This window comes from Silurus meridionalis, chromosome 10 (genome assembly GCF_014805685.1).
Source record: "Silurus meridionalis isolate SWU-2019-XX chromosome 10, ASM1480568v1, whole genome shotgun sequence".
Lineage (NCBI taxonomy): Eukaryota > Metazoa > Chordata > Actinopteri > Siluriformes > Siluridae > Silurus > Silurus meridionalis.
The window spans coordinates 8,902,016-8,914,835 of NC_060893.1; the positions used below are offsets into that span (position 1 = coordinate 8,902,016).

Below are 12,820 nucleotides of genomic sequence, written 5' to 3' on the forward strand. Positions count from 1 at the left end.
ATTCATTTAAAAAAGTCTGTGGAAACGAACAGTACAATTACATCCACTAGGTATTACACTTACCGATACCAGAATTGCCCCCTGTGATGATTACGACCTTGTCAGAAAGATCGTGACCCTGTAGGATCTCCAGCGCTGAAGTATTGCCATCATAGCGCTTAGGCTTCACCTGCACATCCTCTACGGTGAAGGCCTGCCGAGGGTCAAAGTACGTCTTCCTCTTATTGATGTGGCTGAAAGAATGAAGCGAAAAAATAATTATAAACTAAAAAATACCAAAAACTAGTGCTGAACTGTACAAAAGCTTGATGTAAATTAGGCTAACAAACATGCAATATCAGAGAATACATGCATGCCTCATAGGAAATTTATCCACGATCAAACTCACTCAACATAATAAATCTGGCCCTTCTCGTCGGTCTCCTGCTCCCACCCATAAGGCAGCTCTTTAGGAATAAAAAAAGGCACAAGTAATAAATTAGTTGCATAGAACACACCACATAATGTTCAGGTTTCATCTCCTGTAATTAGTGTTACAGGATAAAATGATTCTCATCAATATAAAGATATTCATCAAAGATACATGAGACATGACTGCAGTCTGGTTTATTCACATTAAACAGTCATAGAATTTTCATAATAATGTAGAAATGCAGTGAGTCAAAAATATAATGGATCTGGCTTTCAGATCAGTGGTGCTCCACTCGAACCCTGTTCTCTAAAATGGTTAAAAGATTGTACTGCAATTTCCCCCCCAAAAATAAATAAATAAAAGAGATAACACATAGCCAGTAAGACTGGATATGCCACTGGTTTATGATGTAGATGGATAAACAAAAATCTTATTTTTTCAATACTCACAAAGTAAGTTGTTTTCCCCCATTAGGAACAGATTTTCTGCCATCACTTGAACAGAGAAACTCACACTCAGGCAATGAAAACTATGCCTTGAGCTTAAACATGGAGGGATATAACGAGATGATACTGCATAAAGTAATGAGGCAAACACCATGTACTCATGCAGTACCTCATGTGCTTCCCACAACACATGTCGAGGAATGCGATCATAGGCACAGAATATACATCTCGAATATATATATTAATTATAAATAATTGTGTCGTGGTTGGTCAGTGGTTAAGGCTCTGGGTTACTGGTCAAACGGTCAGTGGTTCAAGCCTCGGTATCACCAAGTTGCCACTCTTTGGGTTCTTGAGAAGGGGGCTTAAATCTCTTGTGCTCAAGGGGAAATGTGTCACGGCAGACCCTGCACTCTGAACCCAGTTTTCTAACATTGCTGGAATAGACAAAGAAATAATTTCTGTCACATGTGCTATAAAGTACATGTGAAGAGTATAAAGCATCTTTTTTTTCTTTTTAAAATCTGATACAGCCTACCATATTAATATTGCACAGCTTCTGTTTGAGTCAGTTCGAGTATACAATCAATGGGGTGAACTATCATAAAGATGCTTTTTAACAAATTTTAACAAAAATAAAACACAGGTAAACTCAATCCATTATATATGGCCTGCGTTCTGACTGAAGCGAATGTGTGTTTGTGTCTTTACTGTTCCCCAAAACAATAAATGTACTGTATAAACCCCCCTCAGGCATAAGATTATGACCATCTGCCTAGAATTGTGTTGGTCCCCCTTTAGCTGCCTAAACAGTTCTGACACATCGAACATTAACACCAGTAACTTCTTCAGCAATTTAAGTTGCTCGTCTGTTAGATCGGACCACACGGACCAGCCTTGGCTCCCCGCATGCATCAGTGAGCCTCAGTCGCCCATGACCCTGTCTTCCTTGGACGACTTTTGATAGATACTGACCACTGCAGACCGGGAACAGCCCACAAGAGCTTCAGTGTTGGAGATGCTCTGACCCAGTCGTCTAGCTACAGCAATTTGGCCCTTGTCAAACTCGCTCAAATTCTTACGCTCGCCCATTTTTCCTGCTTCTGACATTAAATTTGAGGTCAAAATGTTCACTTGCTGCCTAATAAATCCCACCCAATAACAGGTGCCATGATGAAGAGATAATCAGTGTTATTATCTGATTAGTCAGACAGACAGACAGACTGATTTGTGGATATATGGATATATGAATTTATAAAATAGGAACCTCCTGCACAGCGTTTCTTCTTTCCAGTTTTAGGATGCTCCCACTGGGTCTTCATCTCCTCATGACTGTGAGACAGAAGAAAACCACAGTAAGTAGATGAAACCTCAGTAAAATAATGAAATGTACCTATATGTCATAAGCTGCACTATGATACTAGGATCACCTTCAGACGCGCGCGCGCACACACACACACACACACACACACATGGAGAGAGGGGGAGAGAGAGAGAGAGAGAGAGAGAGAGAAATGGAAGCAGATCCATCCCATGATGCTGATTAGATTTATATACAACTCACTTGGCATAATAAACCCAGCCGTCCTTTGTAGATCTTTCTTCCCATCCAGGAGGAAGTTCATCCTCGCTGTCAGTATCATCCATTCCTGCGTATTTCAGAGCAGCCATGAACACCTCGGAGAGCTGCCTGGGACTTAAAAACCTGAAAACTCAACTAAGAAAAACTGCCTATACTGTATTTCTGCTGCTCTACTTCCGCAAGCACATGCGTGACGTCAGGCGCGATGGATTCTGGGATATGAAGGCAGCGCCTTTATACACGTTGCAATACAAAAGTGTGTGTCTGAAAGTCTGCTGTGTTTTTAATATATATGTACGAGGTGGTATCAAAACTAGCTCTGTTTACAAGAAAGTACTTTATTAATCTATGTTCACACAACTTCAAAATAGTCCCCTTGCACAGCAATACAGCACTCCCAGTGTTCCTGCCACTTCTGGAATGTGTCCCGTCCAGTCTTCTTTTCGAAGCGTGTCAAACACCTTCTGCGATTCGTGCTGGATCTCCGCAATGGTGTCAAAACAGCAACCTCTGCACTGGATCTTCATCCAGTGTCCACAGCAGCCAAATCTGGCGAGTAGGGTGCGTGCAGAAGTGAGGTCATGTGGATCGTTGTCCGACGATCATCATGCACAAGTTGCCGAATGGTTTTGACATTTTTGTGGGCAGAGCTTGTTGAGGTTCATAAATCGAGTTTATAGAAGACATTTTAGTACTAGTTTCATTGCGGTCAGCCTGGTGGTGAATCCAGTAGGTATTCCAGCAACACGAACACCTTGCATTTCTTCTATTGCTTAGTTTCAAAAGAATTAGAAATAACTAATAACAAAGCATTCATTCATTCCTATAATAAAGCAAAATAAAAAATGTAAATAGAAATACAACCCACAGACATTAGGATTACTTTATTGCATTAATTCAGGAGGTCTCCGTGTTATTACAGGATGATCCTGATTTTCCGAACAAATAAAAACGTTTTTTTCTTTTGTACATAATAATGTACTTTACCATTTGTATTTAAAGAAACATACTGTAACCATGCAGTGAATTCATAACTCTAAATAAAGTTTCTTTTTTTAATTACTGCCATATAACTGACATTGTCTTTTTATAACATTTCGTTGTCAATCAAGTACATTCTAAGGCCTCGATAGAAATAAATAAAAGCGTACTCATAAAACTCGAATAATGTCATATTTCTAGGTTACTAACACAAACTAATCCAGGCCTCCTAACTGTAAACAAAATACAACAGAAAACAAACTGGAACATATTTCCCAGTCTCCAATCCAACATCGATTCTCCAACATCTTTGGCCTTTTAAGCGAAGTTCACACTCCTTCAGGGGAAAAAAAAAAAGGAGAAAAATATAACGTGGAAACGCAACTGAGATAGAACAGGGTCACAGTGGTCTCAGTCTTCATGCATCCGGCATTTCATACTCCAATGTTCATACTTTGTATTTTTCTTTCGCTTGGTCGCTTAATATACAGATGTGCTGCAAGGAAACAAGACGAGAAGACTCATGAAGTAAATATGGCTGGAAAAGCAGTCCCGTGCTGCATCTCTAGAATACTTACATTCAAATCCCTGAAATATTCGTTGTAGTCTAGGGCGTATCCCACTAGGAATTTATCAGGAACCTCGAAACCGACGTCTGAAAGAAAGACAAGGTAGGAGATGGAAACCACATACATGCAGGAGTGATTAGGGCAAAATGAGTCCACAGCACTCAGCTTGGAATGACTGGAGAATTACGACCTTGTTTTACTCTAGACATCTAGTTATTTACATTAAAGCAAGCAGAAGCTCGTCTTAAGTGAAACTCATGTCAACACAAACACCTCATTCTGGCCTCAAAACGCTGTTTCAGGCTCGGATTACACACACTTGTGCTGCAAATTGTACTTTTTTTGCGTTGACCTGAACACTGGACAATTCTCAGTGTTGTAAAATGCACACCTTTAGTCAAAAAAAAGTCAATTTCATTACTATCCAAAGTTTAAACTGAGTAAACTGTGTATATGCAATGTTCTCACATGATTTGCTGCTAGTTTTTGAAGACCAAAAGGGGTAGGAATTATAATTTCCTGGCAGTAGAGTTTTCTTTAGTCCAGTTTTGTAGCATTTTGCAATCTATACCATTCATTTCCAGTTAGCAGTGGTGTAAAGTCTTTGGGTAAATGTACTTTTTTTACAGTACTGAAGTAATTTTTAGCTACATTCTAGTTTTACTGAGTATCAGATATAAGCAACTGTCTCTAATTAACTAGATTTATGATTTAATATATGCACTATTTAATCCACTATATTTTTATTGCCAATGACCGTTACTAATTACATTTTGCACCTTTGATAGAGATTAAGACTCAACACTCTCCGACCCGCATCTGCTACCAGTGAACGACGTTTTAGCACCGCGTTTTTTAAAAACAAACTAAAATAAATTCCAAAAACTTTGAGAACCAGATTTTGTTGGAGTTGAATAAAAAAGTGCCCCTCTCTGAGACTGAGGTGCATCAAATCACAGTCAGCTCTGAATATTGGTTTTACTTGATCTAATGTTTTTCACTGCATGTCGTACTCTGTATGTATGTGACAAATAAAATTTGATCTTGATCTAATGGTTCTTGACATGATTTTGTAGTTTTATTTCTTTACAACTACTGTCCTTTTTTTTTTTTTTGACCCACTTGTTTGGTTTAATTCTGGCATGTTGAAGAGTCTGTTGTGTTGATGGTTAATGGAGTATTGAGGAAATTCAATTTGTATTTTAGGAGAAAAAAAACTCACAAAATCAACTTTTCTTGGCTTTTCACCTATATGTTTCCTGGTGTTGGGGACGAGTGCATCTTTGAGGTTACATTCAATACGAGTAAAATACTCAAATACTCTTCAAATCAGATAATCTAAGACTTTTTCTCAAGTCATTTTGACTTGTGATGGAGTCATTTTTGCAGGAAGGTATCTATACTTTTATTCAAGAAGGATTTTCAGTTACTCTTCACACCTCTGCCATTCAGTCAAGCAGTTTATACTTCATCACAAAGACTCCCAAATGCCATTTAAAAATGGATTTTTCTGTTTTCTTTATAAAATCTTGAAACTACACCGTAGTTGTGGTGAAAATGTTTACAACTGATACGCGGCGTAAGCCTGCTGAAATCTATCCGGCTGTTAATGTCAAGTCAAGAGGATTGATAACAAACTTTAACAACTTCAATATTCAATCTAAAAGCAGAGTCAAGGGACAGTAACATCTATGTATCGAGGACAATAAGCTTCAACCTCCAGTTACTAAAAGCAACCACTACAGGCCCAGATGCATCAGCTCGGGTTTAACTGCGAGATCATAGGCAGCAGGATTTATTCTATTTGCGTGCAAAGCTTACTAAGAAATAATAAACCGGTACTCACAATCAGGACGATATCCTGAGCTTCTTGGTGTCCTTTTCACAAGTAGGCTGAAATAGTTTGAACAGGGTAACACAATTAACAGAAACAAGTATAGAGAGCAATTGTCATGCTGCAACAGAGTGTGTACACATCAATAGAGTACCCTCAGAATCATGTTTTCTTTAGTTTTATTCTCCACAGATTGGTCTGCCCACTAACTCACTAGAGAGGGTGGAGCTTGTACATGCATCCTCACACGAAGTACAACACACTTGGAGGAAAAGTGTTATCTATTCTATTCTTTTATAGTTTTATTTCTTTACTACTACTTTGTCTTTATTTTTTGACCCACTTGTTTGATTTAATTCTGGCATGTTGAAGAGTCTGTTGTGTTGATGGTTAATAGAGCATTTAGGAAATTCTATTTGTATTTTAGGAAATAAAACCTCACAAACCAACTGTTCTTGGCTTTTCACTAACGTATTCTGGTGTTGGGGACAAGGGCATCTTTAAACCTACATTCAATACGAGTAAAATACTCAAGTACTCTTCAAATCAGATAATCTAAGCCTTTTTCTCAAGTCATCGTATATAGAGAATGTTCATTTCACTGATTGGAGAAAGTCAGGAGTTCTTTTGGCAAGGCACCTCAGCTGTATGTTCACCGATGCAAAAATAAAGCTTTCAGAGAAAAATTACATGATACCTACTATGAAAAATGGAGCAGGTTTGATTATGTTTGTGGCTGTTTTTCTGCATCTGGCATGAGGTTCTTCAGTGTAATATCTGCCTAGATAGAAATGTCTGCCTTAATAGTACTGCCTAGCTTCAGAAAACTCGTAGCTCAGGGGTCCTCAACAAGATAATATTACAAACATACAGCTAAAAACACAAGAATGGCTAAAAATGAAACACTGGACTATTGTAAAGTTGCCTCTGTAAGTCCTGATCTGACTCCTATCAAACATTGATGGAAAGACTTTTTTCTTTTTTTTTTCCAAGCCAACTATCGCTAAACTTTCCCCATAGCTGAAAAATAAAATCCATTTTACATCTGTAGTACAATAACAGAAAGCTGATTGTCTGTTGCACGTTGGTCTCATTTGTAGTCGCAAATTATATTTAGTCTCGCAAAAAAAAACCTACAACTAACAAACAAAAACATTCTAGAGTGCTGCAGAAGCATTTAAATGAGTATTAGAGGTAGTGTTACATCAGAACAATGGAAAAATAAGACCTTTTTAAAATTATTTAAGATCAAGAACAGCAAATTTAAGACTTTTAAGGCCTAAATTTTTGATTTTAGAATTTTTTTAGACCTTGTTATGTATCAGAAACTGTTCTGACTGTAAGTATAGAATGTTTATTGAAATGTTGGTGTGAATTAGTTAAATAAAATATAATATGTACCCTGGAGTGGACCTTGTCCAGCACATTTTTCTGCATTAGACCTATTTTCTAAAGAAATAATGCAGTAATTAGATTAAGGCAGTTTTTGCTGCTGAAGTATGATGATGCAGGATGATGGATGATGCAATAATTAGATGAAGTGGGTGCGCTAGAGCAGGAAAACATGACCATGTGTAGGACCAAGCTTGTGAACCTGTGGTGTTTGATGTGTTTAATAGCTCCATCTTGTGGAAAATCAGCTACATGCTGAACCCGAGTGACAGAGTGTGTGTGTGTGTGTGTGTGTGTGTGTGTGTGTGTGTGTGTGTGTGTGTGTGTGTGTGTGCGTGTGTGTGCGTGGTACATGCAGGGACTTATTGAATATTGAATAATACAGCTGGCATTAGATTGTGTGAAGGTGGAGTATTAATAGTATTTGAGAAGAACTGTTTATAAAGCGCTGTTCAAGTCTAGCTTTTTATCCTTTTGTCTCGATCTCCTCTGACTCACATGGCTCGAGTTATGTTTTTTTAATGCATGTATTGTGTCTGGCTTGAAGCTGTACCAGAGATCGTCATGCTTTTGTTTTTCTTTTGGCACAGATCTGTACACCATTTATCACAAACCTGATATATAAAGTGCCACTCTTACCTGGCTACTTTCACCATCTTGGGTTGAAATCCATTTAATAATGTCAGCAGAGTTTCCATTGTCTTCCCAGTCTCTATAATGTCCTGTAAAGCATCAAAAATACATCTTCATACTGTTTATTATGTCAAATATGCGACTGCATTTTTCTTGCACATATTAAATTGATTTTCATTTTGAGACAAACTGAAGTAAAAGAAGAAAAAAAAAAAACTCACCTCAACCACAAGCACATTCTGGTAATGTGGAGACAAAAAAAAGCAGATATTTAAAAATAATTAATTTATTTTTTAAATCAAAGACACTTCAATACAAATTCTGCAGTTGATTCATCAAAATTTTGAATCTTTACACAGTTGTTGTTTTAACTAAATACATGACAACAATGATGATCCATAAATTTGAGGAAAAAATACAAGATATACACTATATGGACAAAAGTATTGGGACACCTGACTTTCCCAGCCATAGTTTTTTTTTTTAGATCTGACTTCAACCCTACTGAACACCTTTGGGATGAATCAGAACGTTGACTGCACCCCAGGCCTCCTCACCTCACCTACATCAGTACTTTACCCACACCCTTGTGTGTGAATGAGAACAGATCTCCACAAGCACACCCCAAAATCTAATGCATCATCTTCCCAGAAGAGTGGATGCTCAAAAATCCATACCAGGTGTCCGCAAACTTTTGGTGTAAAAAAAAAAAAACAGGTCTTGCCTTTCCAGTGAGAGCAGTCAACTCGTCCCCTCCAATAACCTTTACACTGTTTGTCGACTGGTCATTCTGTTAAGATTTTAGAGAAACATTATTGTCTTAACAAGCATTTAAAGAAGAATTGATCTTAAAAAGTACATAGAAAACATTAGATTCTAGAGAGCTTTGCAGTGGGTAATTCATGGCATCAGAGTAATAGGAAATGATCAGCAAAAGAACAATCAATATGGCACGATTGTGTGGGTCGCGAAAGCTCCTCTGTGAACAATACACCTGCATTTATGGTCATAACACGCACAATGGGGTACCAATTTATACGTCAATAGCAAGCAATACCAAGTCAAGAAAGTTGGGTGTTTTTATATGAAAAAACTAAATAAAAAAAGGGGGGAGGGTGAAGGGAGGGGGATATTTAGCACTGGCACTCACGGAGTAACTCTTTAGCCTAATGAAATCCACAGTCAGCGGCACAGACTTGTCACTGTTCTGATTCAGTGTCTTAATGTAATCCATCAGGTCTGCGAAGAATGTATAGCCTCCTTTCAGCACGCACAGAGCCACAATATGTTGCCCGCCCATATCACGAACAATGTCTCTGGCCAAGCGCTCAGTCCTGTAGAGAAAACCATATACAGGATACGAGCGATACTGAACAACTGATGCAATTTATTAATGACCAGAAGTGACCTTTAAAAGCAATACTTTCCAAAGAACACACGAAAGAAATGCATGGAAGGGATGTTCTTGGAAATTTGCTTAACAAATTTGCAAAAAATGCAGAATTCAAATCATGTGCTTATCCTGTGGTCAGATTGGGACACGGCTAACAAAGCTGGAGGAAGACGGGTCTGCCGACATTTCAAGCTGAAGTCATATATTGCATTTGACCAAAATACTCAATGAGGTTATAATGCAACTTACCGATCCTTAATAAGACCATTGGGAATGATTACACTGTCCAAGTCTTCTTCGTAATGTTTGGGTATACAAAAGAGGCTCAGCGCATACCCTTTGTCCTCATCATCTATCTGCAAAGTAAACAAACAAAGAGTGTAGATTTCTGTGTAAGATCGAGTATGGAATATGGTTTAATATGGAGTACATGCATGAGGAAATGGTGGATCAGTAGCCTTTCACAGACAATGTTCTGAATCTTGGAGATGACTTCATGTACACTTATTTTAAACGTTATCAAACGATAAATCTAATCACTGTGTTGGAATCAGATGCACCTTTAATATGAATCGTCATTTGGAAATGTGGAAACGTATGTTATGGTACATACATTATATTAGTGGACCTTAAAGCTGGGTGTGTCTGATCAGTTCATGGAGCTGTAGTGGGGTAATCAAAAACCACAACTAATCTTTACATGATCCATATTTCTAGATTTCTGCTTTGAATTCTTTTTTTTTAGTTGGATCATTTTCACCAGGTCTGTTAAATAATCTGAGTTTGAGCCGAACCTCAGCGAAACCATTCAATAATTACAGTGTGTTCTGTTTATGGGCAGTTCAGAAGTCAAATGAAGACAAAATATTACTGTATATATTCAAATCATGTTTCTTGTATCGGATAAATGTGAACTGAGAATCTGGGGGGTTATTTTACAGTGATGGGGTCACGGTCTAGGAATAAAAGTAGGTACATTTCTAGGCAAATACTGAAATACTGAAGCTACAAGAAGCACCAATAGTGAAAGCTCCAGTCTGAAACATGCTTCTATGGGTCGAGTTTAACAGGTAAGCAGCAATATGTCTGGGGAACCACCTCTCTCTCCATCTTTCCATCTCACTCTCTCCATCCATTCCTATCTTTCCATCTCTCCTGCACTGCCTATCTTTCCCTCTCTCTCTCTTTCTCTCCATCCATCTCTTCATATATTTCCTTCTCTCTCTCTCTCTCTCTCTCTCTCTCTCTCTCTTCCTATACTTCCTCTTCTCTCCAGCTCTTCATTTCTCTCTTTCTTTCCATCTTTCCACATTTCCATTTCTTCCTCTTTCTATCCATCTTTTCTATCTTCATCTTTCCTTCTTTTCCTAAAATGTGGAGAGGAAAGCTCCACATTTTTCCACTCTCTCCTATTTCTATTCATATCTCTCTCTCTCTCTCTCTCTCCATTTCTCCTTCTTTCTCTCTCCCATCTCTCTGTCACCTTCTCTCTTCATCTCGTCCTATCTTTCCCTTTATCCATCTCTCTCTCTCTCTCTCTCTCTCTCATCTATTCATATATTTTCTTTTCTCCATGTATCCTTCTCACTATCTCTTACTCTGTCTCTCCTTCTCTCTTCGTCTCTTCCTATCTTTCCCTCTCTCCATTTCTCTGTCTGTCTCTCTCTCACTCTCAATTTCTCTATCTCCATCTCTCGCTTTAATAACATCTAGTTTGACAACAAATCAGAACGGTGCCCATCATCATCATCATCATCGCCGCCTAAACACGCAAAGCGAGAACAGAATTCTAGTCCGTGTTTCCTTCCGGTTCCCCGGATAAATCTGTAAACAGCCACTCGGCGAAAGCACACGAGTCACGCAGCTCACCTGTAAAAAAGACTCGGCCATCCTGCAGCTTGTCTTTGAGAACGAGGAGCAGAAACAGCACTACACTACACTACACTACACTGAGACTGCTGGAGTCATGCTGAAGTCATGCTGCTGCTGCTGATGATGATGATGATGATGATGCTTCTGCCTGCCTGCCTGCCTGCCTGCGCGCGCGCTCCGCTCGCTCCCTGCACTTTTAAAGCCGTGACGTCAGAATCCAGTTTCCTTAATAATCTGATTTAAAGTGAAAGCCTCAGGAACACTGTGGAAGGCCAACGGGGCCAGAGATAGTCATTTTTTACATATGAACCAGATTGCTTGGTTTGAATTTAAAAAAAAACTGCACACAGAAGTAACTAAACCTTATTAAAGCTCAGTGGAAACTACAATATATAGGAGTGAAGTGGGAGAGAGGGTCATCTCTTACAATGTTGTGACCTTGAGTGATGTACTGCTCTAGGAATTGCATTACAGTGTAACTTTACTACAGTAATACAACCCCAATTCCAAAAAAGGTGGTCTGGAGGACGTGGTGTCCATGAGTTTCAAAGAGAAATTAAAATCTCGATTCGTCTGACAACAGTTTTCCTCTTTGCCTCAGTACACTTTAAATGAGCTTTGGCCCAGAGAGGATGGCAGCATTTCTGGATCATGTTCACACATGCCTCATTTTTCGCATGATAAAGCATTTAGCCTGCATTTGTGGATGACGTAGCAAACTGCGTTCACAGATAATGATTTCTGGAGGTGTTAATGAGCCCATGCAGTGATTTCAATTACAGAATCATGACTGTTTTGAATGCAGTGCTGCCTGAGGGCCCAAAGATCACACTCATCCAATATTGATTTCCACTCTTGTCCCTTGTGCACAAAGATTTCTCCAAATTCCTTGAAACGTTTGATGAAATTATATACTGTAAATGATTAAATATTCAACTGTTTTGCAATTTTATGTTGAGGAACATTATTCTGAAATTGTTCCAAAAATTTTTAGACAGTCTTTCACAGATTGGTGAAGCTCTGCCCATCTTTATTTCTGAGAGACTCTGCCTCTCTAAGATGCACTTTTTTATAAAAAAAAAATCATCTTACTGACCTGTTATCAATTAACCTAAATAGTTGCAAAATGTTTCTCCAACGGTATCATTCTAATAAAACATACTTTTCCCAGACTTTTGTTGCCCCGTCCCAACTTTTTTGAGATGTGTTGCAGCTATCAAATTCAAAATTACTCTATTTTTTCTTTAAAATTATGCATTTTCCCAGTTTAAACATTTTATATGTTTTCTATATTCTCTTTATAAGATTTGCAAATCATTGCATTCTGTTTTTATTACATTATACACACAGTGTCCCAATTTTTTGGGATGGAGTTTTAATACTGATTCTAATTTTAATACTAATCATAGGAATAAAGATTGGTAATTGGGGCAGACTTCAATAGACTTCAATCTTCACAATGTTGGTGAAGAGAACAGAGGTGATTGGTGGGTATGGCTGGACGAGCAGATGGTGGTAGATTTTGTGAAAAGGATGGAAATTGCAGTAGTGAATACATATTTTAAGAGCAGTCGAATAGCCTTTATTTGTCACATATACATTACAGCAAAATTCTTTTCATAGCATATCCCAACTTGTTCAGTACCCCTGGAGTACAGAGGGTTAAGGGCCATCAAACGTTTAAGGGCCTTGCTCAAAGGTCCAAG

General features: G+C 38.4%; 2 protein-coding genes across 8 annotated transcripts in view; both read right to left on the bottom strand.

The window, feature by feature from the left end:
* The window catches only part of wwox (WW domain containing oxidoreductase), a 177,627-nt gene extending 174,997 nt beyond the window's left edge, over window positions 1-2,630 (bottom strand). For all 7 annotated transcript variants that reach the window (XM_046859322.1, XM_046859326.1, XM_046859323.1 and 4 more), the window contains exons 1-4: window positions 2,423-2,630; window positions 2,126-2,190; window positions 389-446; window positions 64-233 (exon numbers count right to left, since the gene is read on the bottom strand). In XM_046859322.1, coding sequence (XP_046715278.1) covers window positions 64-233; window positions 389-446; window positions 2,126-2,190; window positions 2,423-2,529 — 400 coding nt within the window. In that variant the 5' untranslated portion in view covers window positions 2,530-2,630. The remainder of the gene's footprint in view (window positions 1-63; window positions 234-388; window positions 447-2,125; window positions 2,191-2,422) is intronic.
* Window positions 2,631-3,309: 679 nt separating this feature from the next.
* On the bottom strand, window positions 3,310-11,292 carry hprt1l (hypoxanthine phosphoribosyltransferase 1, like). The gene is made up of 9 exons (XM_046859040.1): window positions 11,112-11,292; window positions 9,492-9,598; window positions 9,000-9,183; window positions 8,574-8,639; window positions 8,071-8,088; window positions 7,856-7,938; window positions 5,837-5,883; window positions 4,000-4,076; window positions 3,310-3,917 (listed from the first exon to the last, which is right to left on the bottom strand). The coding sequence occupies exons 1-9, from the start codon at window positions 11,130-11,132 to the stop codon at window positions 3,870-3,872; spliced, it is 651 nt and encodes a 216-aa protein (XP_046714996.1). The 5' UTR covers window positions 11,133-11,292; the 3' UTR covers window positions 3,310-3,869.
* Between the last annotated feature and the right edge of the window lie 1,528 nt (window positions 11,293-12,820).

Bases quoted from the DNA above. Each gene is read 5' to 3' on its own strand.
- hprt1l (XM_046859040.1), bottom strand. From the start codon at position 11,132: ATGGCCGAGTCTTTTTTACAG. The intron at 4,077-5,836 runs GTGAGTACCGGT...TCTTTCTTTCAG, and splicing joins CTCAGGATATCGTCCTGATT to ACGTCGGTTTCGAGGTTCCT. The intron at 3,918-3,999 runs GTAAGTATTCTA...GTTTCCTTGCAG, and splicing joins AATATTTCAGGGATTTGAAT to CACATCTGTATATTAAGCGA.